Genomic DNA, 25234 nt, shown 5'->3' with positions numbered 1-25234 from the left:
TATCTTGCGAAATATATGACCTAATAAGAATTTTTTAAATGAAAGAGTCAATTACATTTAAATTCGATTTGAAAATGCGAAATTTCATTATTTTTCTCTAGAAATTTTTTTGAAATTATACTTGCATCCCCTCGTAGAATTCTTCATTTACAACTATACCCTTTTAATTAGGGTTTGAATAAAAAATGCTACCAAAATGGGTAAAATTGTATACAAAGAGTTCTCGATGGGCGTGCAAAGTGTAATTTTAAATTTTTTTTAGGAAATTAAACTGTAACTTGTTATTTCTAAAAGAGATTTAAGTATAATTAACCTTTAAATATATAAATTTAGTCAAACACCCTCTAAGTCAAGGGAATATAGTACTTTCAAAGTTATTTTATGAGGTATTTCGTTAGAATAGTGAAATTTAAGGGGTCAAAGGGTGCAATTTACCCAAAGGAATAAATGAGAGAACGGATAATTACACCGACCTTCTTAATTAAGTTTGGTATAATTATATGTAAATTTTCTGTGATTTAAAAAATCACATCTAATACCCTAAATGTTTATTTCAATTTAACAAATAGATTTGCCGTTAGCCAAAATTTACCAAATAAGCTGATATTAACAAAAAAGTTGAATGAAAATCCATATGCACCCCCGATCGACTTATTAGTGGCTTATTACAGATCAAACAAATATTTTTCTGAGCAAATTATTCTTATAAGGATGAAGATATATCTCCTTACATGCAACGTGTATAAAAATATATAAAGATAGTTTTGATTGAAAAAGATTTATTTCATCTATAATAAGTCAATCGGGATCCAATATGAAGTCTCATTTATATTTTTTGCTAATATCATCAAAATTAATGAATTTGACTCACTGATGGATTTGTTTGTTAAAAACAAATAAATATAATCATTTTAAAATTATAAAATTTATGTGTAATTATACCAAATTTTTGAAGGGGTCAGTGTAATATCCCGTAAGAGAAGGATGCAAAGGTAGGTAGGCAGTAGTGCAGAAGTCCAGGAGCAATAATGAGATGAGAATACAGAGGGAGCAGCACATATACAGCGTGGTGGTGCCTCCCTCCAATGTGGTGGTGTACGTGCTAGTTGTTGCAATAATAATCACTAAGTACATAGCTTTGCATGGCTAGAAAATGAGACCACCACTCCCATGTTCTGCCCACTATTCCACTCAATACTTCCTATTTTAACCACTTTCACACTATGCTACCACTAAAAGTAACACAACATGAAAAAATCAATTGGTACGCATGCCCTATATCTTTAAAGGATTCTGAAAATATTAAATAATTTCAATTACATATAATTTACATTATATTGATATAATATATATATATATATATATATAATGGAAAATTAAATTAAACATATATAGTAGCAAATTTAGGAATTACACTTTTGCCCCTAAGAGCCAACTACGACACAATTTCTCTAGGTAGAAAATGGTAATTTGATTATTCTTGCCTTAATTGGAAAATTCTATGTATATCATTTATATGGTTCGCTTTAGATGATGATTGGAACTCCTATTACAAAAAAAATAAATAAATTGGAACTACGAGCAATTTCGGACTTAATATTAGAAGACTGCTTAAAAACTTTCTAGTGAGAAATTGAGATTTGGTTATACTTGAACTAATTGTAAGACAGGTGTAACACATATAACATGTGATTGATGTACAGTTTAAGAAAAGTGATCAAGCACACAACATATGTATTATTAGTGTACATTTAATAGAAGTAACCAATCACATAATAAGTGTATTTAACATATTATGTGATTAGATTGGTTCGATCGAACCTGATTTGGGTAAGAATTTTCTATAAGTAGTAGGGTCCGTTGTTGTACCACATTCACAACATAACCAATGCAAAAATGACACTTAAGCAAAGACCATCTGCACGGTGTGACTCAGACCACTAGATAAAATAATTAAAGGGGCAAAAAAGCAAATCTTTAGTCTACTTCAAAGTAGGGCAAGATGCAAGATTGAATCATGATTCCAACTCCATATGAAACAAATAAATAATCTTTGCTAAATTTCGTGGGTGTGTCTTTAAATGAAGAAACTGAAGGAGGACATGACACAAATTAGGTTGTCGACCTTTTTACTAGATAAGTTGGATTTATTTGAGAAAATCTCATCTTAAAAGGAAAATTATGAAGCACAAACAAGAAGATTTAAGATTAATCTCAACAATCTTTTTCTTTTTTTTTTTCTAGAATGAATTTAAGAGGAGTATATATAGTTATCATCATACAAATTTCTAGAGAATTTTTATATAAAAATGTTAGATAATCATCTGTATTTGATGTGACATATTGCATAAACAAGTATTTTTAAGTTATTTATCGTATAAAAGTTGAAAAATATATTTTTGTGATAATTTAAAAGAAATAGAGCGAGTTAGCCCGTTACATCTATTCTAATTTAAATAAAAAATTTACCATCACGGCATATTCTTTTCACCAAACTCATTGAAGACGTCGTCGCTCAACTTGGCTATCATATAACTCCACCAACAAACTAGAAATTAAAAACCCTAAATTCCATTAATCAAGGATTATAAATCACTCACCATCAATCTGAAATACGCCCACATAAAATGACAAGCTACCCATTATTTATTTGAGTTAAATTCGTAATTGATGTAAAAAGTTAATGATTTGACAACATGAACACTTTGTGATGATTCAGTATTTGTTAAGTGATTAATTAATTATAATATTATAAGATTAAAGAAAACGAAAGGAAGAAGATGCATATGTTGAAAAGAGAAGGATCCAAATGAAAAAAGACATTAAAATTGTATGGTAAAAATATTAAAATAAAGATTGTGGAATTCTCCCCATAATGAAACACCAAGTCATTAATTATTAATTATTAATTATTGTCCTCAAACATTATATTTATATATATAGGGTTAATTAGTGGTGATCGAGGGCCTTGAGATTTGTAAGCTTTAGGTTATATTTTTGGTTTTAAGGCGTGGCAACACACGCGTGCAAACGTTATTCAACTTTTGAATCTACTAATTTTATTTTATTTAATCTTTATAAGAATAATAATTGTATAAGTATAAAAAAAATAATTTATAATTTGGTTGTGTCAGAAACTAGGGATAGCTGCCGGTTTATATTCTTCTACTGCATAGGATTCACTTTTATTATCTCAATAATAAATAAATCACACTTAACTCTAAAGTTAGATTATCAATTATTAAATATATTTTTCACTTTATTGTCGAATTATTAATAAGTTCACTTACAAAAAATTCAAGACCGCAACCGTGGTATTGTATCCTTTTGAGGGCTTAAGCCCATTGGTGATCGATGGATTGCACTATTTTACTAAACTACCCCTCATAAATTTCCAAAATGTAAAATTCCAATGGAGAAATGTTCACATTTGATATTATTTTAGGGTTAATTACACTTAAATTCCATTTGAAAATGCGAATTACCCTTTTTTCAAAAAAAATTTAAATTATATTTACACTCCTTTTGAAAATTAGATGTTTACACCTGACTCCTGGACGAGAAATGATGATGTTAGCAAAAAAATTATATAAATTTTTAAATTTACTCCTCATTTAATATTCCCATGTAATAATTTTGTACTTTTAAGAAAAAAAATATAGTGATATTAACCCACTCCATATATATATATATATTATATTTATTTCTTATAAGTACAAAAATATACATGGCAATATTACATGAAAGGTAAAATTAAAATTTTAAGTAATTATTTTTTCTAACGTTAGAATTTTTTTTCAAATCCTAACAAAAGGGAATTACGCGTAGATAGAGAATTTTTTTAGAGAATATGAATGTAATATTTAAAATCTTTTTAGAAAAATTATAATTTAATATATTTAGAGGGGATTCAAGTGTAATTAACTTATTATTTTAAAAGAGACAAAAATGAGTTTTAAGTTGCGTTTCGACACTCAATAATTTAGGGGGAAAAACACTTGGATTTGAAGTTTGAGTTTGTCCGTTTTCGTTCTCGTACTATGTTGTATGCTATTTTATTACGAGGTCTATCTGCACTCCAATTTGAAGTTATTGTCCTACGTCGACATTGCTATTACTTAATTTTGCTATTTTGCTCACTTCTAAACCACATTATTATTATTTTATTTTATTGCAAAAAAAAATATTTTTTTTTCGATGATTTTAATTTTAAGGGATAAATCATATTTACCCCACAATCTATTGTCTATTTATAAAAATTACTTGTGTTTTGCGTAATTAGAAAATTCAATCCTCCTGGTATCCAAAAAATAAGAGTAATTTATGAGGTGATCTGACGTTTCTTGAGGGGATGTATGTATAATTTTTTAAAAAGTAAATAACACTGCTATTTTGGGTGGTTGTATTTTGTACAAAGACATGAATGATTTTTATAAATAAATTATAAATCATGATTATATATAGATGTAATTATCCCAAAATCTAACATAAATATCCGTCTCCTTTATTGAAAATCCTGACTCAATCCATTCAACAGTGCTCTATGCAAGCATGTTTGTACTCGTGAAAGTATGAGCAACCAAATGATGGCTTTTGATGAACTTTGCCTCAGCCTTTTCAAAAAGTCATAGAAAGCAGTAAATAAAAGCAAAATTAAATTATAGTACAAAATAATATTAATAATAAAAACAATCCTTTTTCTTTTTATTTTTCCTTAAATCTAAAATGATTATCTCTGCTGCTTTATCTGTCTCCCAAAGATCCTGTCCCAATTGAATTTAGCATCATACGTATACACAGTTTTCCAACAAATACCCCTGATGATACGTAGCTTTTTCTAGCCATCATTATTCCAAATGTCTGGTTTTTTGGTCTTTTGACACATCCCTTTCTAATAGCACAATGCTTGTCGGCCTAAAAAGACGGAAATGTCCCTCCCAGTGAAAAAAGAGGCCATGCAGCTCCAAGAAACTTCATCAAAGTACTAGCACGTCTGATCTTCCCTCGCCAACCTTTTCACCCTTTTGTCAAGAAAAGCACTTGGGGGGGCGATTTCGTCCAAAATAATCTATTCATGAAAGCAGAAAATTGCTTGTCGTTTAGGTGTTTTATTGGGAGCTGCATGCCTTTGCCATTACCATGAGTCACGCGTCCCAGTTTTTCATTTTCCCCTACATACATACGCTGTGTTTTTGGTTCCACTGCTTCATTGTACATTCATCTAATTAATATTTTTGAATTGTTAAGAAAAAATGTATTAAAATATAAAATTATTAATTAATTTTTATACTAAAGTTGATAATGAGGTTCGTGTATGGACTCCTACAATATACTTATTTTAGATAAGTCGGTCTAAGGATAACACCGTAACAAAAGCAGTTTATAGAATATAAAAGTCCACGGCAAATATTTATATACCTTAAATTGAAAACAAATCCAACGGTCCCGTCTCATCCGATAAACAAACTACAAAAACCACATCACCAACCCTTGAAAAAGCAAGAATTCTTACATTATGATTCACCCATCACTTAGACAACAACATACGTACGGGAATGGTAATTGTACGACTGAAATTGTAGTTTGTACAGTAAATACATAGGATGTATGTAGTGTTGGGAGAGAGAAAGATGCATGGGAATATGGTGTGGAGGGGCAGAAATAGAATGCGTTTGCTTTAAGGTCCAAATTGAAGTGTAACATCGTTTTCATTTGGAGCTTCAAAGGCCTCATTATCTACTACTTTATACTTTTTATTGAGATGAGGGAAAAGCCAAAGGTTGTGTTGTTGGGAGGGGAGGGGGAAAATAATTGGGAATAGAGATAACATATGATATGACCAATACTTTCCTTTTTTGACTGCTATCTTTTTCTTACCTAATGTACATTGTGTCTTTTTTCTCCCTCAGAACTTGTCCCTTTTTTTATATTATTCTTTTGGCTTACTTTATGTATATATCCATGTTTTCCACAATATTATTCAATTGGGTTTCTAAGTATAATTTATTTTTGAAGCGATGTGACTTTAAAGAATTGATTTTGAGCTATTAATATTGATATATAATTAATCACGCATGTACAGTAAAAAATATTCAGTATTGTCGTCAATATCTATAAATATACTGATATAAAGTTGCTATCGAATGCATTACCATATTTTACTAGCTAGTATTCCTACACCGACTCTAGGGCTACGAAGCACGATTTATAATACGGAACAACATTGTTAAGATGGTGTTTCGATGAAAAGCCCTTTAATGATTAAGTCAGTTTTGAACTCGAAATAATAGTTTTGATAAAATTGGAGTAAAAATCTACAAAGACCATAACTAGATAGTTTATCAAAAATGGCTGGTAGATGATGTATTATGATACATGTAGGCCTTCTTTATTTAAAAGGATTGAACTTGATATTCCCGTCAAGTCTATTTTTTATTTGCTTCATTTAGACCAAACCCGATATTAATATGGTTGGCCTGTAATTGATTGTAATAAAGATATGATTGAAATTATGAAATTATCTATTTCATCTTGATCCATCATACAAAGTAAAAGAGTCCGTAGTATTTTAGGAGACGGATAGTAAATTTACCCAATGTTTTTCATCCAATAAACCACTGATTATCGCGTGTATTTATTATTAAATGGTTGTAGAAAAAGAAAATTATGTACCCCTCTTAGAATCCTACCCTCGACCAGCTTTAGAATATCCAATATATATTAGTATCATCATATGTAAATAATTAAAAATAATCATATGATCATAAAATGATAACTGTCCAAAGTCATATTTGATAACCCATATAATTTCTCGTGGTCCACGGTCGAAATTTGGCTGATCATAAAAACAAAATTGATCATAACTACTAAATTTTCGATGGCCCAATTTGATTTTACTCTCTTTTTCTTTTTCTCTCTTTCTGGGTCGTCATTTTAATGATTTAAGTTTGACAATAATGCTTTCGTAAATTTAAAAAAACAAAAAATAAGAAAAAGAAAAAGCTGTGGATCGAGCAAAGAGGCGTCCGAAAAAAAATAATAATAATAATTATACTTCCTCCCCCTTTCCTCTCATAAAGTTTGTTTCTGTCAGATAAATATGCTTATTCATTAGTTAAAATTCACCAAATTTATTGATATTAAAAAAAAATTATATTAACACATAATTGACTTATTACTAACTTATTACAAGTCCAATAAATCTTTTTATAACTAAATTAATCTCATACATCTTCACGCGTTAATGCACATGAGGAGATATATTTTTTTTCATTGTTATAAAGGTAGTTTAGTTCGAAAAAATTGTTTACCCTACCAGAAGTTATTAATCAGTCAATTTAAGATAAATATCAACTTTCACACTTTTTTTTCTTCTTAATATCAGTAAATTCAATGAATTTGACTAATAAATGACTTATTTGTTAAATGAAAACAAACTTTAGAGGATGATAAATGTAATTTCCTAAACTATAAAAAATTTACGTACAATTACACCAAATTTCAAGAAAAAAAAATATAATTATCCGAAAAAAAAAATTACAAAGAGAAAAAGGGTTGGTAATAATGGTTGGGGACAAAGCAAATTTTAGTATAATCAGCAGCGTAAAGGGCGGGAAATCATGTGATCATCATGATTTTTTTGATAATCATTGTACTTTGTCCTAAGGTTTGTCCACTTAGAACTAAAGCCATTGTCATGATCATCTTGATTAGACAATTTGTATGTATGAGACAAGAGCTGATTGGACCTTAGGGTTCCCATCCAAATCATCATCATATCTCTTGACATTTTTATCATAACATTTTTATTCTTTTTCTCAGAAAAAAATATATATTTCCGGTAAAATTAAAATATGCATTTATATTATTTTTTTTTAGTTTCTTCAACATTTTAAGTGTAATAATTATCTTTTATATTATTTATTAGATGCGAGATGATATATTTGTGACCGTCTCCGGCTTCTTTATTCAAACATGTTACTTAGTTATATGATATAATTGATTACAATTATTATATTGAATAAAAAATAAATAAATATTAAAAATTTAAACACACACATCAAATTCACTACAGCGGCTAGTTCAGGTTGTCTGAATTGAGGCCTATAGGTTCAATTTCATGCGAGTCGAATTCTGGGCCCATGATAGTTAAGATCAGCCCGTTCGGCCCATTGCTTTTCTAAATTGATTGTAAAAAAACTGACCCAAAAAATCTCTGGCCCATGAAGCTATGAAAGCTTTTCTGGTCTTGAGAAAAGAGAAGAGCAGCAGGAAATTCGGGAACTCCTATATATGCTTGAAGAAATATTTCTGCTACCTGCAAATTCAATAGAAAAACATATTCCTCCAATAAATGCTACATGTAACTCAACCACATTACCTTTCTCGTTGTTAGTTTTTTCTTCTTTGAATTTTCATTGTCGTTGTTAATGGAGACGCTTGTGATGTTTGTATGCGTTGTGTTTGACAAAATTCCCAGCTGAAATGTGCCAGTAAGTATTGGTATATGTTTGAATGCAGTACAAAAAACCTTTGTATTATTTGGTTGTACTTATTTTCTTGTGAACTTGCTCTGTGTTTCTGGAATTATTAGTCACTTGTAATGTTTGAGAATGTCGTGGTTAGTGTTTAGAGATACTTGCGTTTGTTTCCATGTTCATATAGTGTAGTTGTCTTCTAGAAAATAGATTTTCAAGACGTTTAGCTGATATTTGTTTGTCTTACTTTCTAACTTTGCGTTTTCTTCGCCAGGCCATGATAAAAATCGAGGAATCATGTTTGATTGTGGAGCTGTCTTTCTTTACTTTTTCATGTGGTGACTATTTTGTTCCCTTCATGTTTGTTAGTAGTATTTCTTTGAAGTGTTGCTCAATCCACGATAAATATTAACAAGTGTGCTTTTTGGATTAAGGATCACTCTTAAATATTGTTATGCACTATGTGCTTAATTCATACATATGTAGTCAATGGATCAGAAGCTTTTTACCAATATGGTGGTCGAAATATGTACATATGATCCCTGTTTTGTTCTAAATTTGCTTGGGAAGTTATGATTCAGGCCATGGGCTGGTTGGATGTTTCTTCCGACAAATTATTCTGTAACCTTTTGTTTTATCACTTTAGTTTTTCTTAAATGTGAATCTATCCACGCTTTACAGATTTCTTTCCTGAAGCTGCTCATTGAATGTGCAAAAGGAAGCTGATTCAGGGGCAAAAAGATTTGTTTGTCTGTCCACCTAACTAGCGCTGAAGGGAGAAAGGATACAAGATGAGCATCTGGATGATACAACATCTACGTGGACAAGATGAGAACAGTAAGCCCAACAAGCGACCACCCAATCCTCCGACTAGTACAAAAATGCAAAACCTTAGATACCTTCAGAGAAATCCATGCCCAAATGATCACAACTGGCCTCATCCTCCACACTTACCCTGCCAGCCGTATTCTCCTCTTATCTTCTACTCTTGCTACCTTATCCTACACAATGACCATCTTCAACCAAGTCCCAAACCCAAGCATCTTTCTCTACAACACCCTAATTTCCTCCCTCACTCAGAAAGATCATGCTCAAGTTGCTCTTTCTCTTTATGATCAGATTCTCACTCACCCCAACCTCAAACCAAATAACTATACATTCCCATCTCTCTTCAAGGCTTTTGGGGCCCACCAATGGTTCAGACATGGCCAAGCCTTACATGCTCATGTCCTAAAATTCCTTTACACCCCTTATGACAACTTTATTCAAGCCTCATTGCTTAATTTTTATTCAAGATGTGGAAGAGTAGGTATTGGGAGATATTTTTTTGATCAAATTACAGAACCTGATCTAGCCACATGGAACTCTATACTATCTGCTTATGCTCGCAATTCTAGTGTCAGCTTTTTGGGTAATGCTGGTCATTTAGATGGAGATACTAGTTCATCACTGGAGGTGTTGAATTTGTTCAGCGACATGCAGAACTCTTTAGTGGAGCCGAGTGAAGTGACATTAGTGGCTGTAATTACTGCATGTGCTGACTTAGGTGCACTCAGTCAGGGAATCTGGGCTCATGCTTATATAACTAGAAAAAATCTTAGCATCAATCATTTCGTTGGAACCGCTTTAATTACCTTGTACGCAAATTCTGGCTGTCTTAGACTTGCTTGGCAATTATTCTACCAACTGCCTCATAGGGACACATTTTGTTTCAATGCCATGATTAGAGGACTTGCGGTCCATGGTCTTGGGCATCACGCTCTTGATTTATTTGAGACAATGAAGCAAGAGGGCTTCGTCCCCGATGATGTCACAATATTAGCTGTAATGTGTGCTTGCTCGCATGTTGGACTGGTGGATGAAGGACGCAAATATTTCGAGTCAATAACCAGCATCTATGGACTTGAGCCTAAACTTGAGCATTATTGTTGCCTTGTGGATCTTTTGGGTCGAGGTGGGCTCGTCAAGGAAGCTGAAGAAATGGTTTTTACCATGCCCATGAAGCCAAATGCAATTTTATGGAGGTCTTTACTTGGTGCCGCTAGAGTCCATGGAAATCTAGAGATAGGAGAAGTTGCATTAAGGAAACTAATAGAGTTAGAGCCAGAGACTAGTGGGAACTACGTGCTTTTATCAAACATGTACGCATGCATGAACAGATGGGATGATGTGAAGAGAGTTCGGCAGTTGATGAAAGATCATGGCATCGACAAAACACCTGGAAGTAGCCTAGTTGAAGTTGATGGATCAATGCATGAGTTCCTTATTGGTGACAGGAGTCATCCTCTTGCTGAAGATATATATTTAAAGCTAGAAGAGATGAACATAAAGTTACAAGAATACGGTCATCAGCCAAGAACTAGAGAAGTGTTATTCGACATTGAAGAGGAAGACAAGGAAGATGCTCTCTCATATCACAGTGAAAGACTAGCAATTGCTTTTGCTCTTATTGCATCTGATTCTTGTGCACCCATCAGGATTATAAAGAATCTTCGTGTTTGTGTCGATTGTCATTCCAGTACTAAACTTCTTTCACTGATATACAAAAGGGAGATTGTGGTTAGAGACAGGACCAGGTTTCATCACTTCTACAATGGCACTTGCTCTTGTTTGGACTATTGGTAGATAAAAATGTTGTTTTGTTGACAACTATTTGTTCCCCCCACCCACCACCTCTGTTGTCCAGTCAACTTGATGGGCGCGGGCCACGGTGGTGGCCGCGGCGGCGGTGGTGCTGGCGGCTATTGTTTTTCTTAATCTTCTTTCTAATGAAGATAATGTAATCCCTAATGTAAGCTTTTTCAAATTCAATAATAATAATATTGTTATTATTATTATGAAAACTATCTTATAGAGTTGATTGATGGCCTTTGACTGCCTTATTCGGCCAATTGAACTCCGTGACGTTCTTAGTTTTGTCATCGTATAATTTATTTTAGTCTAAATACAGATCATGTTGGTCAATGATTGAACCTTTGTCTCTTGCTTTTTCATATAAAATAATTCTTTATACAAACTAAAGTAGAACAATTTGTCTTTGCTATCACTTTTATTACTACCTAAGAATCTGGCCTCAATATAGGCAAGATTCAAGTTGAAGTACGTGTTTATCTTTTGTTTTGCCCTTTTGTGGGTTCTTTTGTGTGAAAGAAGAGGATTCGTGGAAACCACACAACAATGCATGAAAAGGGGCAATCAAACAAAGGTGTTCTCCAGAGTTGGTCGATTTTTACTATGTTAATATTTAATGGAACGCAAGGGTTAGATGTGACACACACTGATAAGATTGATCAATCTCCAGCAGTCTGGAATGACGTTATTGCCCTTGGTTTCCTTCTCATTTTCTTTCTTTTACCTAATCCTCCAACTCTAATTTAAACGTTTGGAGTTTCAGGTAATTTCACATACGAAATTCTATTGAATTAAAACAAAGATATGTGCACAGGAAAACAAATAGTAATTGTGAAAGAACTGTATTCAATTCAGATTTGATAAATCTTTTTTCCAAAAAATTACAACATATATGCTAACTCTTATCTAATATAATAATAAAAAGATTCTACCATAAACAAAAAAAGTATTCCATATCTTTAATTTCTATCTATTTTAAGTAAAATATACGGTGGTTTCAAAAGATATAACGCGACAGGTTAAAGTCATGTGACAGATGAAAAGTCAATGATGTAAACATCTTGTAATTCAGAGTGTGAAAATGATATACTATTTTGTGCAGTATACAAATTTCTATTTTTGGATAGAGAAAAGTTGAATTTGATTATAAAAGTGTTGACAACTATTAGATACTGATGGTGCAACATCAATTTTTTTTGTAAAAATAGGTTTCTCCTTCTTGATATGAAAAGATAAAGGAATAAAAAAATTTAAAAATAAAGAGATTTTGCTACAAAATGCAATGGATATTAAACACTTGCCTTAAAGGGTACTGCAAATCATGGTAAGTATCTTGTAAATCATTATTTTGTAATATATTTTGGCATTTGGGATTTGCCCAAATCCATATGAATTAGAGAGCAATTAGTACTTTTCCTTGTGTGTGATGTCCAGGTTCATCCCCCCTACCCTAACCTCCCTATTCAACATTATAAATTCCAACATCCTCAAATCCATCCAAACTTCACATGCCACTAGAATCCCACCATTCTGAATCCCACTTTTCTTTTCCAGTAATTTCCTAAAATACCCTCTTCCGCGATCACTTGGCATCTGAGAAATCCCCAAATTACCCCTGAGATTTACTTCATTATTCCCAGAACATAAATACTTTAGTACCTTAATTCCCAAACTACCTTCCTTAATTTTTTCCTTAATTCCTGAAATGCCCTTTTCTGTCTGAGTGCTAATACTATAATTGCACTCCAGGAAACCAGCACATAGCAGCACTAGGGAGGAAAATAAGAGAGGAAGAGAGCCAAGAATGGCAGCCATGGCTTCTCCTTACCTCAAAGCTTCCACCCGTCATCCTCATTCTTTCCCGAAACTACTCAAGACCCATCCCGCCTCATCCTTCAATCTTCGCCCACTTCCCACCACCAGAACCCGACCCGCCACCCGGATTTCAGCTTCCCTGATCGACCCGGATGGCGGTAAACTTGTCGAACTTTTTGTTAAGGAATCAGAGAAACAGTCGAAACTTCAGCAGGCCTTATCCCTGCCCAAGATCAGGCTCTCGAAGATTGATCTTCAATGGGTGCACGTGCTCAGCGAGGGCTGGGCCAGCCCATTGAAAGGCTTCATGAGAGAGTCAGAGTTCCTCCAAACGCTTCATTTTAATTCACTCCGGCTCGAGGATGGGTCGGTTGTGAATATGTCGGTGCCCATCGTGCTTGCGATAGATGATGCCCAGAAGAACAGGATCGGGCCGTTCACTAGCGTGGCGCTTGTTGATGAGAAGGATGACTTGGTTGCTATTTTGAGCAAGTAAGGAAATTTAGCCATTTCGTTCTTTTGCTTCTTCCTTTTTTTAATTTTCTCTTTCTTTTCAAATAGAGTTCAAGTGGGACTTTCTGGATTGTAGATACCACACATAGTTCTTTCTATTTTGCTTTCTCTGTTTCTTTTCGGATTTCGTAGTATATCAGTTATCTATGGATTGCCATAGAATATGCTAATTACGGATTGCTTATTTCATTTAGACTACTGTTAATCGTTAAAATTTGTTCCTGCATGAAAGTTTTGGATTTGTTGTCTTGAGCGGAGATGTGGTATTATAATTCGTCTGAATTAGGTAGAGATCTCTTTTCTTGCGTCGTTCTTGCTGCATTTTTTTATTTTGTGTATTGTGGAGTGCTTTGATTTTAATTTGGTTTTGGTAATGATAAAAACCGTATTTTTCACCAGTTTGTCTTCACTATATTAAGTTCGTGGGATGATATTTGCATGTGATACGTTTGTAATTAGTTATGTTGTCGTATCTAATCTGCCAAGAATAAATTATTGAATAATCCATCTGAGAAAGGTGACAGATAGTTAGAGAATCTTTCTGTAAGGATAAGAAAACATGATTTAGCAATTTGGTTGGATAAAGATGGGAGGTTTGTATTCTTTTGTCAAATAAACCTTACCAAGTGCAAGGTCCCACTTGTTGAGATCAGGAGTAAGAACAAAAATTCTGCATGTTAAATTTTCATCATATATTTGATGGGCTGATGCGGTTTAGGACAGTTCCTGTAATGCTTTCAGGTGGGAATAACATAGTTATGTTCATATAAAAAAGTGACTTGAATGTAATAAAACATTATTTCTGTGAGATTTGATGTTGATTCTGCATGCATGTCTGTTCTGCAATGGATGTGGACAAATGTTCCTAGCTGTAGCAAAGAGTTGAAACACACTGTTCTGTTCTGATAATAGGAAGTGATGGTATAGATTGAAAGTTTTGCACAAAAACAAATTATTGGGAAGTGTTGAATGTATTGATGAACTTCTCTTTTCCTTTTTATTTGATTTTTGTGTCTAACTTTATTTTGCACATGTCTTATATATTGCTAAAATCTTTGGTCAAGATTATATTTTCTTCATTTTTATTCCTTCACCTATTCTATTCATTTGCCATTACTCTTATTTCCTTATATTCTCTTTTGTGCTTTTTTGGTTTGCCCAAATGACAACATAGCCGCTTTTTCCTTTTATCTGTTGATGCAACAGTCATTCATGTGATAAACATTAATGTTTTGTTTCTTTTATTTTCTGAATTGTGACTCTAGGATCGAGATTTACAAGCACAATAAAGAAGAAAGAATAGCAAGAACTTGGGGTACCACAGCCCCTGGTCTTCCCTATGTTGAGGAAGCTATCACTGGTGCTGGAAACTGGCTGATTGGCGGTGATTTAGAGGTTATAAATCCCATCAAATACAATGATGATTTAGATCGCTTCAGGCTCTCCCCTGCCCAACTCCGAGATGAGTTTGAGAGACGCAATACGGATGCAGTTTTTGCTTTCCAGCTTAGGAATCCTGTGCACAATGGTCACGCTCTGCTGATGACAGATACACGACGTCACCTTCTTGAGTTGGGATATAAGAATCCAGTCCTCCTGCTTCATCCTTTGGGTGGTTACACTAAAGCCGATGATGTTCCTCTTAGCTGGCGAATGAGGCAACATGAGAAGGTTAGTCAACTTTCAACATTCACACTCTACAAAATATTAACTGGTCTGTGTTAGAGCATAAGATGGTTCATCTACATTTAATAGACTGAAAATGAATTAAAATACTCTATATTTAATTCAAGTCCGACTGGTAAAATCTTGTATGCATAGAATTGGATATATTTTGCATTGCTTTTGTAGTTTAATATGGCAATTAAAATTGGGGTAATATAGGCACCAACTACATGTTGCACCAGTCCTGAAACTGGTTGGTGCAAAACTAGCCATATGGTGTGCTAATATCTCAATTTTATGCTCTGGTTTTTTAGGTTCTTGAAGATGGCGTCCTGGACCCTGAAACTACAGTTGTCTCCATATTCCCATCGCCCATGCACTATGCTGGCCCCACTGAGGTACAATGGCATGCTAAGGCTAGAATTAACGCAGGCGCGAACTTCTACATTGTAGGGCGAGACCCTGCTGGCATGAGCCACCCAATTGAGAAACGAGATCTGTATGACGCTGATCATGGAAGGAAAGTGCTGACCATGGCTCCTGGATTGGAGCGGCTTAACATTCTACCATTCAAGGTATATAACTATCCCCTACATTTGGTGTTCATTGTGATGAAAAACCTGAAGAATGACGATCTTATGACAAGGCAATAATATTAAAAAATTCATGCAGGTGGCTGCATATGACAAGTCACAGGGTAAAATGGCATTCTTTGATCCGTCAAGGGCTCAAGATTTTCTGTTTATATCTGGCACCAAGGTATGTACTTTAAACCTGGATATGTGGAAAGCTACTTATGTTGGGAAAACCTTCTCTAACTGATTTTTTATGGGCAATTTCTTATGATTTTTTGTTGATCGGCATGTTTGTTCCCCCAGATGCGAACGCTTGCAAAGAACAGGGAGAATCCTCCTGATGGATTCATGTGCCCTGGTGGCTGGAAAGTGTTGGTGGAATACTATGACAGTTTGGCTCCTGCTGAGAATGAGAGGGTGCCTGAACCAATTCCGGCTTGAAAATTATTACTTGTGTAATTATGATAGGGGAAACTTTACATGCTCCATACTTACCTCGTATGATGATTGCCTTGTAAAACTTCTCTTCTACCTCAATAATACTATTGAAGCTTGGTTACAGGATCAGAACTTTTGCCTCAAAATCTGTAATATATTGTCACAAATGACATGGAATTGATATCGTTGTGTGATATCAGCTTTCTGCTGGTTTGGAGAGTGGATTTTTTTTTTCTGTTAGATTTGTATAGCTACAGGAAAAGCTGATTGAATTGTCCATCTCACTGATTATCTAGTTTTGAGAAAGTGACTTCAATAGCACAAGCCCAGAAGCTGATGGATAATGAAAGAAACTAATTTAAAAGGAAAAGAAATGACCCTTTAAGTAGAAGAATGTGATCATTTTACAATTGTTGATCGCTTGGGATGTTTTCCTGTGAGGAGCGAATAACACTCCCAATTGGATAAGCATGAGTAAGGGATCCATCGCTCAAGATAGAAAGTCAATTTCTAATCTAACTAAATTTAAAAGGAAAAGAAATGACCCTTTAAGTAGAAGAATGTGATCATTTTACAATTGTTGATCGCTTGGGATGTTTTCTTGTGAGAAGCGAATAACACTTCCAATTGGTTAAGTATGAGTAAGGGATCCATCGCTCAAGATAGAAAGTCAATTTCTAATCGTAACTAAATTTAAAAGGAAAAGAAATGACCCTTTAAGTAGAAGAATGTGATCATTTTACAATTGTTGATCGTTTGGGATGTTTTCTTGATTTTTAAGTATTATTCAAAAATGTCGAATATCATCTGTGAGAAGCGAATAACACTCCCAATTGGATAAGTATGAGTAAGGGATCCATCGCTCAAGATAGAAAATCAATTTCTAATCGTAACTAAATCTTTCATTTTTTTTAATTTCTAAAGAATGAAATTGAAGAAAAATAGATATTCAGCGATGACTTTGGTTTACTTTGATCGTTCGAAAAAAAGATTCATTCTCTTCATAAAAATTAAAAAATAGGAGGTAGAACTAATAAAGATCTCTTTTTAGATTCATCCCTAGCCTCATTCAAGAATGGTTTTTGATTCAATCCGTATGAATTAATAGAAAAGACAAATCGCTTAAAGTGAATAGATCTTCCCACTTGAGTCGTTGCTTTTCTTTCTGTTACTTCGAAAGTAGCTGCTTTAGCTTCAGCCCTAACTTCTATCTTTTTCTTCCTTTCTTTTCTTCGTTTCGAATCAAAATTCAAAAAAGAAGAGTTGAGTAAATTAAAAACCCAAAGGAGATTCATGGCCAAGATGAAAGATGCAGCGAGTAACGGTGATTTTGCAATGTACCAGTTGTATCCGAAAAAGTGAATTGCTACTTATCAGAATACCAGAAAAATAAACTAAGGGTATATGTACTATCAATAAAAATTGAATATACTATGACTAGAAAACCAAGCAGGTGCTGAGTATCTCTACAAGCCTCTGAGGTTCTTCAAACTGAGGTAACTAGTAAATGGTCTCTCTGGAACTGGTATGAACTTCACAACCCAACCAATTGGCCAAGATGCAGCTGCAACCCCTATACAAACTCCCCACTGCCCCCAATTCAGCCTCTCTGTGTCGGCAAACTTCTTCAAAAACTCCACCATCACCACTTGAAGAACCACAGTCACCACAATTATCCCCAGAAACAACTTGTTCCTATGTATTCCCTCAAAGACGTTTTTCTTTTCAAGCTTCCGTGCATTGAACTCATTGAATACTTGACATAGAACGAACGTGTTGAAAATCAGAGTGTCATTTACCTTCTCACTGACACCAAGAATTGATTCACCTTTGAACTGCAGTATCAAGAGAACTGCTATCTGGTAAAGGGCTTGTGCTAGTAAGTTCCTCCACATGACGTTGCTGATAAGTGGCTCAGTTCGTCCTACAGGCCTCTTCTCCATGAGCTCCTTAGTCGGTTTCTCTGTTGCAAGGGCTAATGCTCCCAATGTGTCCATTATGAGATTCACCCATAACAATTGTACTGCTGTTAGTGGTACTTCACCGGCTGAAACTGCTGCCACAAAGTTGATGACCAAAGCTGCAACATTTACTGTGAGCTGAAATTGGATGAATTTCTGAATGTTGTTGTAAACACATCTCCCCCACCTCAAAACTGTGGCAACAGAAGCAAAATTGTCATCCAAGATGACAATATCTGAACTTTCTTTTGCCACTTCAGTTCCCTGGATTCCCATAGAAAGTCCTATATCAGCTTCTTTCAATGCTGGTGCATCATTTGTGCCGTCACCAGTCACTGCTACGACATGGCCCTTCTTTTTCAGGCATTGCACCATTAGAAGTTTGTCAAAAGGAGATGACCTGGCCATCACACGGATTTTGTCGACTTTCTCCATTCTTTCCTCTTCTGTGTAGTTGCGGAATTCCACTCCTTCCACCACTGATCCATCGTTGGCCTCCTGATTAGGATGAAGAATTCCACACTCTGTGGCTATAGCTTTCGCTGTGAAAACATTGTCACCTGTTATCATCTTGATGTTAACACCTGCATACTGACAATCTTGCACTGCTTGCTTCACACCGGGACGACATGGATCTTTCAAGCCCACCAGGCCTAGAAGTGTTGACCCCTTCTCCTGAATCGTTTTGTGTTCATCATTTTCGCCCTCAGAAACCTGCTTATGGGCAAATGCAATACATCGAAGACTACTGGCAGCCATACCTTGAATTATTTGATCAAATTTTGTCCTTTCACAGTTGTTCAAAGCTTTCATATTTCCTTCCAAATCATAGTAATGAGAGCACATTGCAAGTATCATTTCAGCTGCTCCTTTCCAGTGTACATGGAACGTGCCGTCTTCAACTTTTTTCATCAGAATTCCACTTCTCTTTTTCTCTGAATTGAAGGCTTCCACGTGCAGGATTTCACAATCCCTTTTCACTGCCTCCATATCCATGTCCAATTCTAGCACAGCCCACGACAGAATTGCTTTTTCAGTTGGACTACCTGAGAATTCAAGTCCTGATACACCCGACTTGTAAACACTACCTGTAGTGTTAAGGCCAACGCCTTGGTGGAGCAGTTCAAGAACATTACTCGCAATCACAGAATGGTTTTTTCCTTCTATGGATTCTTTTCCTTGCCAGAAATTTGTTACCTTCATTTGATTCAATGTAAGAGTTCCCGTTTTGTCTGTACATATAGTTGTAGCAGAGCCCATTGTCTCACAAGCGGAGAGTTTTCTCACCATAGCCTGGTCAGCCATCATTCTTTTCATTGAATAAGCAAGAGTAAGTGTGACTGCCAAAGGTAAGCCTTCAGGAATTGCAACAACTACAATGGTCACAGCAGCAGCAATAATTCCCACCACAGCATTGATCACATCATCAACCTTTGTCTTACTCCCATTGAACTCTTTATTCCCATTCTCATCTTCTGTATTCCCTGTGAAATAGCGCACCAAAAGCACGACAAGAACTAGAAAAGCTACGGCTAAACCAACCTTACCTATAGATGAAGTAAGCTTGTTGAGTCGCGCTTGAAGGGGAGTTTGCTCATCAGAATCCCTACTGATTGTGCTCATCATTTCACCCCAGGTGGTGCTCATTCCCACAGAAGTTACAAGCATTTTAGCATATCCATCAGCCACCTTAGTTCCGGAAAACAAGAATGGATTCTTTTCAAGATCAATCTCAACGTGATCACTCTCCCCTGTCATGCTAGATTCATCCACCTGTAAAGAGTGGCCATCTATGAACAATCCATCAGCAGGCACTTGATCTCCAATCTTCAAGCAAACGACGTCTCCTACAACGATTTCAAATATTGAAATCTGTTGCCTTCTGCCGTTCCTCACAGCTTCAACAAGAATATTATTGCTCACTTTTGCAAGCTTGTCAAACTGTCTGTTCTGCCTGAAATTACTGACAGCAGAAACCGAAATAACAAGGAAAACAGCAACAAATATGCTTCCACCATCATACCACCCTTCTTTCGGCCCATGCTCCTTGATGCCAAATCCAAGGGAAAGTGCAGCACAAACCAACAGAATCAGAATTGTCGGATCCTTGAAAGCTTCCCACACAAAATGGAAGAAACTCTTTGTAGGCGGCTTACGGTAAGTATTTCTACCAAATGCTTCTTGTCTGGATTCAATATCTTCTGGATCACCCTTAATCCCACATTGCTGATCTGTATGAAGTGAAGAAGCAATCCCTTCAACTCCTCCAAATTCAGCCAATCGATCAACACGTTTCTCTTTGACAAGCTTAGTCAGGCTTGACTGATCAACACCAGAGAACAAGTGGTGTTCTTGGACAACATCAATAACAATTCTTGAAGATGTATCAGGTGAAATCTTTCTCCTGTTGCTGGAAATTTGATCAAGACTTGATGCTGTGATTCTACTTCTGGATTTGAAGCGAGAGAGAAAGGCCCTTGAACAATATATGGTAGCAAAAGCCAACTGCCATCTCTTTTTATTTTGCACGCTGACTTTGATCATGGAGTCATGCAAATCAGACAGCAGCTCCATGCATGACAAATTTCCAAGAACAATTGCAGACATCCTCAATATCAGAGAACTACAACTAGTAAAAGATTGTAAGATGAAGAAAATACAACGTTGCTGATTATGTAAGTACCGAAAAACAATATGAAACAATAATTCTGAGTGATCAAAAAGGGAAGGAAATCTGTGGGATTTTGACAAGAATTGAGATAGTCGTAACAAAAAAAGTTGGTGCAAATTGCAAAAGCGAATGTTTTTCCAATGACAAGTGAGGAATTGGATACCAATGGAGATGAGACCAGCAGCTGTTATATAGATTATGGAACCCAATGTGCTGTAAATGCATTCAGTACAGTTGGAATGATGATAACTGAAGAACTTGGGGATAGGGCTAAGTGAGTTTCGTGGAAGGTGTTTTGCAGCGTGGAGGTGGAATTTAACCGACTTAAAGAGTAATTAATGAAATCTCAGGGATGGGAATGGAATATTGCCCAAGTTTAGGGGTGGAGTTCACCAGTGACGTGTGTGCTTGTGGTTTCATATTTATTTAAAAATTTGGTCCACTGTAATTCTCCGTGTGAATTTTTTAATTGGGATTTCATTAAATTCTCAAACACTAGTTTTTCAAATTAAGTTTGATGAAATCTAACCAATACATAATAAGTGAAATTAATATATTCAATATATAATTTATTATTCTTTTAAAATTGTAAGTACAATAATTACATAATAAATGCATTATACTTTTTATATAATTGATTCAAATACGATTAAACTCAATCTGATTTTTCATTATTTCATACAATTATTTAGATTTAATTGATAGTGGATTATGAAATATTCTATTGAGGGAATATTTATTCCCTAACTTAACTAGTTCCTTTAAAATTCTTATGAACGACAATCATAAAGTTTAGAATATGCCATTTTAATATTTGGTTTCAAAAATTATTTAAAGAAGTGTCATTTTGAAATGTATATATATACGCATTGAGTTTTTGTTGTAATTTCCTCATAATTCAAGTTAATATACAAACTTTACGTTTAATACCCTTTTAATTGTGAAAAAGAAATCCCATTGTTAGGTATATATTCTCAAGTAACAAATCTTGGACGCCAAGCTTTTAAATCATGCATGCGTCCGTGTTAAGCCATAAATATTAAATAATTTTATCCATTTAATTTAGTATTAGATTCAGACAAAACAAAATATTTTGAGTTCGAATCTTATTGCTACCCATTTATAAATATATAAAAGAAAGGTTTTATATTAATATTAAATGAATATATTTTTTATTGGTTTAAACTTTTAGATGAGGCTTTTTAAATTTAACAACTACTTAGCATATTTTAAACACTAAAATTAATGGATAATTACACCTTTCTTCTTGAGGTTTCGTGTAATTACATATAAATTTTTTATAATTTGCAACATTACATATAGTGCTCCTTAAATTTGCTTTCTTTCAACAAATAGGTTCATCCGTTAGTTAAGATTAATTGAATTTATTACTATTAACAAACAATAAAACTGAATGAAATTTTAACAGATTCAAGTACCCTTATAACGGTGAAAATATTTTTCTTCACATGCATTAATATGTAAAGATGTACAAGGGTAATTTGGTTGTAAAAATATTTATTCAACTTACAATCAATCAGTAACAAATCAATTAGAAGTAAATATATATATTTTTTATTAATATTAATAAATTTAATAAATTTTAACCAACAGAAGAATTTATTTAATAGATTAAAACAAATCTTAAAAATATCAAATATGATTTCTTAAACTACAAAATTTACATCAAATTCAAGGAGAAGAAAGCGTAATTATCTTTTAAAATCAACGCGGTACATAGATTCGGACCAACGTAAGTTAAAGCAACATGAATAAGATGGGCTTTCATTGTCCCGAAAAACACAACACGTAGGAAAACTTATTTAGTAAGAAAACTTTTTGGGCTCATCATAAAATTGTTCAACATATGTGAATCCATTGAATTGAATTAATACGCATTAGTTAAATTAAATGGGCTATGACAGCACATACCATCCAATCACACTCGACATTTTCATTTTGCCGACGTCTTTTGCCGTAGCTTTATATTATTGTTTTTTCCCCCCTTTAATATCCATAGATATGAATTCATTGAAATATGCCATTTAACTATATATGATGTGTGAATAATTTTAAAAATAGTTCATAACTCGTATGGAATGCTGGAATATGATATGATCTATTTATTTGTTTGTTATATATTAATACTAGCTACTGTGTGATATCCATACTAACACACGAATTTGATTAAATCATTATTAAATTATTATTAAAATTTTAAAAATTTGTTTGTTTATTTTAATTTGTCAGTTCAAATTTAATATTTTTTGAAATTTATGGTCCGATTATTACAATAACTCGCTTGTGAAGTCAATTATCGCACGATACATTCTTTACAATATTGCGATTTATTAATGTACTTGATGTTCACACAAACACACATATGGTGTGTACTTGACTTTCTTCTTGTCATAATATATATAATTGTATGTTAGAAAAATTAGATATATTATATTTAATATTTTTCATATTTACTGCCACGTTCATCTTAATATATTTACATCATGCGACAGAGCTTAATAGTAATTTAATACTATAGTAATGATATGGACCGATTCATGGAACCTTCACAAAATTGAACTGTAATTATCACCAATTTCTTTCTCATATAAATAGAATATTTTTGGAGCACGAAGCAAGAAGTCTTTAGTTGTGGCAAAAAGAGACAAGAAAATGAAGTGCAATTTCATACTGTTTGGCCTTATCTTGTTTCGGTTAGGAGTCTTTCTTTAGTCATCTTTTAAAGCCTAAATTGCATAAAACTCCTTTATATTTGAAAAATGGGTCAAATGCAATTTACTTTTAATCTCTTTCAGTTAAATTTAAATTAATTATATGAAAAATATAATACACTTATCGTATAATTGGTATATGATTAAGGAAAAGTGACTAATCACGTAGCAAATGTACCACACTTACTCTATATTGATTTGATTTGACTAAACCTGATCTGAATTACAATTTTCCAGCCGAGAAAATCATTTTTACGAATACCTAATTAATCTTATTTTTAGGAACAGAGATGAGCAATCATTGGCCCAAGAAAACTTGCTCCTGGAACAAAACCAAATTAGACCTCCACATATTATGTGATAAATCCCTGTAAAATTAGAATAAAGAATTTTCATAAAGTCCAGAATAGATGATGGATGAACAATTACAATTAAGCACCTATTATAATAAATTATGAAAATCATGGGCCATTATAATGTTTAGCCGTTTGGAAAAGACAATTCTCAAGCTATCAATTAATTATGAATAATAAAAAATATCCAGGCAACAAAGACTAATTAATGGCTGTAAAGGAGAAAACAAATATTTTTAAATAGACATAATTAACAAATTAAAGTGACTAATTGCTACCTTTTCTTCCAAGATGCATTGCGCGTGGTTAATGATGAATTAATTAAGATAAACATATGGCCCTCTATTAAAATGTAATAATTTGGAGCACTAATTTTTCTCATTGGTCATAATTTTTAAATTACCATCATTGTCTTTTTTATAACAAAATTAAAGACCAGAATACCTTTTTGTCCCCACAAAATTAACAGGACATTATAAAAATTGCATCCCTAATTTTCTGCGTTCACTTAAGCTCTCATCACGAAAATAAAAAAAAAGGATCAGATTATTGCTTCGTGAACACAAACACAAATATGCTTAATTGTAAATTTTAGTTTCAAATAATCAATTTAATAAAATATCTCAAATATAAACTCAAGAAATAAATATATAAAACTCAAATAAAGCTTGAGAAATTGAAAATCAAAGTCAATCGGGAGTAAATATTTATCCATAAAAGTATAATTATAATGACAATTATCATGCATGATTTTCCATCCGCGTCAAGCTTTACTTGAGTATTACTATTATTTCTTGATTTTGTACTTTGTAAGAATCTATTAAAATTGATTTTTTTATATTTCATGATTTATTTTGAGATAGTCTAACCATAAAATTTGACGACATCCATGGAATTTATAAAGTTAATTAACGACATTTTTGTAATTAAGGTCAAAAACAGGGGAAATTGCTAAATTTTCGTTGCAAGATAATTTATAAAATCATAACATCTAATTTAAGACCTTATAAATTTTATTCTAAAATTAATTTTATTGAACACCTTCGGACATACAAGAAAGCAAAAAGTTTATAAATTTATATATTATATATTTAAGTTAAAGGTGTGAATAATTTGAGGGGTGGAAACAAAGTACATTCATGGCAGTAAATTAGAGAATGAAAAGAAGGAAAAATTATGCTTTATTCATCTAAAACTCAAGTATTGAAATTAAAGAGATGTGAAATTATATATAAAACATAGAGTTCTAGTTAAAGAAAAAACTAACTCACTTTAAACTCTAGCTGGTAACAGACTCAACAAAAAATTAAATACTGAAATACTAATAAAAACCAAACACTGAGAACAAAAGGATAAGTATGAGCATAATTTGCTACACCACCCCCCCCCCCCCCCCCCCCCCC

General features: G+C 33.5%; 3 protein-coding genes across 4 annotated transcripts; 2 read left to right on the top strand and 1 right to left on the bottom strand.

Moving 5' to 3' along the window:
• LOC105171291 (pentatricopeptide repeat-containing protein At5g43790) lies at positions 8173-11303 on the top strand. 2 transcript variants are annotated; one of them, XM_011092353.2, is made up of 2 exons: positions 8173-8362; positions 9159-11303. In XM_011092353.2, exon 2 carries the CDS (start codon positions 9306-9308, stop codon positions 11100-11102), a length of 1797 nt encoding a protein of 598 aa, XP_011090655.1. In that variant the 5' UTR covers positions 8173-8362; positions 9159-9305; the 3' UTR covers positions 11103-11303. The 2 variants fall into 2 exon arrangements, with proteins under 2 accessions (XP_011090655.1, XP_011090654.1); XM_011092352.2 differs by having other exon boundaries at positions 8173-8492.
• LOC105171289 (ATP sulfurylase 1, chloroplastic-like) lies at positions 12610-16354 on the top strand. The gene is made up of 5 exons (XM_011092351.2): positions 12610-13415; positions 14702-15107; positions 15416-15676; positions 15774-15860; positions 15980-16354. Exons 1-5 carry the CDS (start codon positions 12913-12915, stop codon positions 16115-16117), a joined length of 1395 nt encoding a protein of 464 aa, XP_011090653.1. The 5' UTR covers positions 12610-12912; the 3' UTR covers positions 16118-16354.
• On the bottom strand, positions 17505-21035 carry LOC105171288 (putative calcium-transporting ATPase 13, plasma membrane-type). The gene has a single exon (XM_011092350.2). The coding sequence runs from the start codon at positions 20680-20682 to the stop codon at positions 17581-17583; it is 3102 nt and encodes a 1033-aa protein (XP_011090652.1). The 5' UTR covers positions 20683-21035; the 3' UTR covers positions 17505-17580.

Source organism: Sesamum indicum, linkage group LG10 (genome assembly GCF_000512975.1).
Source record: "Sesamum indicum cultivar Zhongzhi No. 13 linkage group LG10, S_indicum_v1.0, whole genome shotgun sequence".
Classification (NCBI taxonomy): domain Eukaryota; kingdom Viridiplantae; phylum Streptophyta; class Magnoliopsida; order Lamiales; family Pedaliaceae; genus Sesamum; species Sesamum indicum.
The sequence above is the reverse complement of the archived record's forward strand: the minus strand, read 5'-3'. Positions and strand labels throughout refer to the sequence as shown.